The sequence below is a fragment of the Heteronotia binoei genome, chromosome 8 (assembly GCF_032191835.1).
Source record: "Heteronotia binoei isolate CCM8104 ecotype False Entrance Well chromosome 8, APGP_CSIRO_Hbin_v1, whole genome shotgun sequence".
Lineage (NCBI taxonomy): Eukaryota > Metazoa > Chordata > Lepidosauria > Squamata > Gekkonidae > Heteronotia > Heteronotia binoei.
This window is the reverse complement of record NC_083230.1, coordinates 130935641-130940380: the sequence shown is the minus strand read 5'-3', so window position 1 is coordinate 130940380 and position 4740 is coordinate 130935641. Positions and strand designations below refer to the sequence as shown.

Genomic DNA, 4740 nt, shown 5'->3' with positions numbered 1-4740 from the left:
ACCAAACTGTATCTCACGGAGCTCCCTTTCTCTCCTTACAGAGGCCTCCTCTTTGCCATGGCTGCAGTAAACGACACGCAGGTGAGAGAGTTCATCTTTATGGGCTTTGCCGGCCTCCCAAACCACCCGGCCTTTCTCTTTGTCGTGTTTCTGGCTGCCTACCTGGCCATTCTTATGGGCAACCTCATGATACTCCTCCTGGTCCTTGTGGATTCCAGCCTCCATACCCCCATGTACTTCTTCCTCAGCCACCTCTCCTGCTTGGACATTTGCGTCTCCACCGTCGTCATCCCTAAGATCCTCCACAACTTCCTGTGCCAACGGAACACAATTTCATACAAGGAATGCCTGCTGCAAACGTTCTTCCTTGTTGGCTTTGCGGGCTGTGAGCCATCCCTGATGGCCGTCATGGCCTACGACCGCTACGCCGCCATCTGCAGGCCCCTACACTACTCTCTCCTCATGAGCAAGAGGGTGTGCATCCATCTAGCCTCTGCCACTTGGGTCTGGGGCTTCCTGGACTCGGCGGTTCATGCTGCCTTGGCTTCGCAGTTGTCCTTTTGTGGAGTCAACCAGATCCCTCACATCTTCTGTGACGTCCCACCGCTGTTACAAATCGCCTGCAGCGACACACGTGTCAACGAATTGGCAAGTCATATCTCAAGTCTCTTTGTGGGTCTGGGCCCTTTCCTCTTCATCATCCTCTCCTATGTCTTCATCTTGACCTCTGTTCTGCGGATTCACTCCAAAGGCGGCAGGCGCAAAGCCTTCTCCACGTGCGCTTCTCACCTCATCGTTGTCATTCTCTGTCTTGGAAATGGCATCCTGAACTACAACTTGCCAAGTTTTGGCTCTTCCCTAGAAATAGACACGCTGGTCTCTACCATGTTCTGCATCGTCACCCCCATGCTGAACCCCCTCATCTACAGCCTCCGCAACAAGGAGGTCAAGGGGGCCTTCAGGAAGGTTCTGAAGAAGTGGACAGATTAAGTGTCACTTTCGATGACAAACTTCACTGACCTCTGCTGAGAACAGTGCTCCTCAGTCGGGGGGGGGGGGGGCGTGCATTCAGAATTCAGAGCCAAGCATGCCTTAGCTGTTGTTATACTGAGAAGGGCAACAAATCTGAAGGAAATTTCCTCTACTTGTTAACTTTGGGACTAACTAGGTCCCATCCAATATTCCCTCTACGCTGTAGAGTCTTGTGAGCAAAAATTCTACTTCGGGACTTACTGGAATTAAAGTTGTGAGCCACTGCATAAATTAGCTTGCTTTGGGGCCATATTTCCTGAACTAAAACCTAAAATGTGTAAGCTGGAGACTAAAAACTGTGAACTAGTTCACACTAAGCCAGCATAGAGTGAACTCTGGTCCCATCCGATCATCATTTTTGACAGTCCCACGAGGTCTGTAGTTTCCTTTACTTTCTATTTTGCCCGTCATCTTTAAGATTTCACTTTCTTGGTGTGGAGTGAGTTTGGTGTAGTGGTTAAGAGTGGTGGATTTTAATCTGGGAGAATCGGGTTTGATTCCCTACTAATTCACATACAGCTGCTGGGTGACCTTGGGGTCAGTCAGTCTTCTCACAGCTGTTCTCTCAAGAGCAGTTTTCTCAGAGCTCTCTCAGCCCCACCTATCTCAGAAGGTGTCTGTTGTGGGGAGAGGAAGGGAAAGATGTTGTAAACCACTCTGAGACTCCAAGTGAAGGGCAGGGAATAAATCCAATCCCTTATTAACTTCTCTTCTTCTTCTTCTTCTTGGGCAGTTAGCAGGAAGAACAGCTCAGCAGATCTATGCCTGACAGAGACCTTATCCAACCAGAACACTTATCCCATTTTTATGCCAGACCAAATCGTTCTGGTTGGCGTTTCTCTGCATGGCCTGCATTTCCTTGAATTGCTGCACTTGATGAGGGCTTGGGAGGAGGGGGCTTTCTAGAGGAGGTGTGTTTGCTGTATTTGATCAGGCTAATGCCACTGAGCTCTGCAAGCCATGGAATTATTTCAGGGACTTGAATGACATCCCTGCCTGGGTGTATCATTGGAAGGACTCATGAATGCGTTTTTCGGTTTCTGTGTTCATGAGAATTGCTGTTGAATTTATAATGAATATTATCGTGTGTCCTATGATATTTATAAAAATATTAAATTATGTTTGATTGGAAGTTAATATTAGTGATTTGGTCTTGGTTATTCATTCTAACGTAACATCTAGGCTATGGCTGGGAATCTCCTGGGATTTCAACTGATCTCCAGTTCCCCTGGAGAAAATGGCTGCTTTGGAGGGAGGACTCTCTGGCATGATGCCCTGTGGCAGAATGTGCCCCTGCTCTGGCCTGCAGGCCTTGTTCCACCCCGGCCTCCTAGGGGTTCTCAACTCCCTGGTACTACTAGGGTAGCTACTACCACCTCCTGTCCTTTTGCAAGGAATTGCCTGCTGGAAGAGACAGGACACCCAGCTTCCCTTCCAGGTTCTGAGGCCTCTCAGAGCTGGCAACCCGCTTTGTGGTGCAAACAGGGGTAGGATTGCCAAGTCCAATTCAAGAAATATCTGGGCACTTTGGGGGCGGAGCCAGGAGACATTGGGGGTGGAGCCAGAAACAAGGGTGTGACAAGCATAATTGAACTCCAAAGGGAGTTCTGGCCCTCACATTTAAAGGGACAGTACACCTTTTTAAATGTCTTCCTTCCATAGGAAATAATGAAGGATAGGGGCACCTTCTTTTGGGGCTCATAGAATTGGACTCCCTAGTCCAATCGTTTTCAACATGGGGGTTACTTTGGGGAGAGGCACTAGATACTATATTGAAAATTTGGTGCCTCTACCTCAAAAAACAGCTCCCCCAGAGCCCCCGAAACCTCCTAATCAATTCCCCATTATACCCTATGAGAATCGATCTCCACATAGGGAATAATGAAGACATTTCTGTCTCCTCCCCCCTTCCCCCCCCCCCCCCCGTTTCTGGCAAATCTGATGAAGGGATTGGCCTCTCTACTCACGAGTTGCTGCCAGCTTCTTCACAGCAACACAGACACCCCATCCCAAGTTGAAGCCTTTCAGTCAAGCCTCCGGAGGAGCAAAGGCACATGGCTCCCCCCCCTCCACCGGCCAGCTGACTGGGGGCGGGAAGCAGCCTGGGAAAACGGAAGAATGGCTGCTGCGATCAGGGCTGGGTGGGAAGGAAAGGGCAAGGAGAAGCTGCTGCGATCCGGGGTCGGAAGGGAAGGGAAGGGATGAGGAGAAGCATCGAGGATCGGTGGGAAGCAAAGGGGCGAGGAGAAGCTGCTGCAATCCGGGGGGGGGGGGGAAGGGAAGGGACGAGGAAAAGCTGCTAGGATCAAGGCTGGGTGGGAACGGCCGCCATCCCCCTCCCCCCCACTTTTCAGATTTTGGCGAGCGGGGGTAGGAGGCTCCAAATTGGGGGTCCCCCACCCAGGCAGGGGATATGGGAAGCCTAAAGAGGGGCCAATTGATCTGTCACTGAGCTGCATTTGTGCTGAGGCGCTTCCTCCCATGGTTACACTCTGAATCTCAAAGTCGGCTCACAATCTCCTTTGCCTTCCTCCCCCACGATAGACACCCTGTGAAGTGGGTGGGGCTAAGAAAGCTCTCTCAGAAGCTGCCCTTTCAGGGACAACTCTGCAAGAGCTATGGCTGACCCAAGGCCATTCCAGCAGCTGCAAGTGGAGGAGGGGGGAATCAAACCCGGTTCTCCCAGATAAGAGAGCTCTGGCTGACCCAAGGCCATTCCAGCAGCTGCAAGTGGAGGAGGGGGGAATCCAACCCAGTTCTCCCAGATAAGAGAGCTATAGCTGACCCAAGGCCATTCCAGCAGCTGCAAGTGGAGGAGGGGGGAATCAAACCCAGTTCTCCCAGATAAGAGAGCTATGGCTGACCCAAGGCCATCCCAGCAGCTGCAAGTGGAGGAGGGGGGAATCCAACCCAGTTCTCCCAGATAAGAGAGCTATGGCTGACCCAAGGCCATTCCAGCTGCTGCAAGTGGAGGAGTGGGGAATCAAACCCGGTTCTCCCAGATAAGAGAGCTATGGCTGACCCAAGGCCATTCCAGCTGCTGCAAGTGGAGGAGGGGGGAATCCAACCCAGTTCTCCCAGATAAGAGAGCTATGGCTGACCCAAGGCCATTCCAGCAGCTGCAAGTGGAGGAGGGGGGGAATCCAACCCAGTTCTCCCAGATAAGAGAGCTATGGCTGACCCAAGGCCATTCCAGCTGCTGCAAGTGGAAGAGGGGGGGAATCCAACCCAGTTCTCCCAGATAAGAGAGCTATGGCTGACCCAAGGCCATTCCAGCTGCTGCAAGTGGAGGAGGGGGGAATCCAACCCAGTTCTCCCAGATAAGAGAGCTATGGCTGACCCAAGGCCATTCCAGCAGCTGCAAGTGGAGGAGGGGGGGAATCCAACCCAGTTCTCCCAGATAAGAGAGCTATGGCTGACCCAAGGCCATTCCAGCTGCTGCAAGTGGAGGAGTGGGGAATCAAACCCGGTTCTCCCAGATAAGAGAGCTCTGGCTGACCCAACGCCGTTCCATCAGCTGCAAGGGGAGGAGTGGGGAATCCAACCCGGTTCTCCCAGATAAGAGAGCTCTGGCTGACCCAAGGCCATTCCAGCTGGGGCAAGTGGAGGAGTGGGGAATCAAACTCAGTTCTCCCAGATAAGAGAACTAGGGCTGACCCAAGGCCATTCCAGCAGGTGCAAGTGGAGGAGCGGGGAATCAAACCCGGT

The 4740-nt window shown here is 52.2% G+C and overlaps 1 protein-coding gene across 1 annotated transcript; it reads left to right on the top strand.

The window, feature by feature from the left end:
* The first annotated feature begins 219 nt into the window (after nucleotides 1–219).
* Nucleotides 220–990, top strand: LOC132575835 (olfactory receptor 5V1-like). Its single transcript, XM_060244523.1, has one exon. The coding sequence runs from the start codon at nucleotides 232–234 to the stop codon at nucleotides 988–990; it is 759 nt and encodes a 252-aa protein (XP_060100506.1). The 5' UTR covers nucleotides 220–231.
* Nucleotides 991–4740: the final 3750 nt, after the last annotated feature.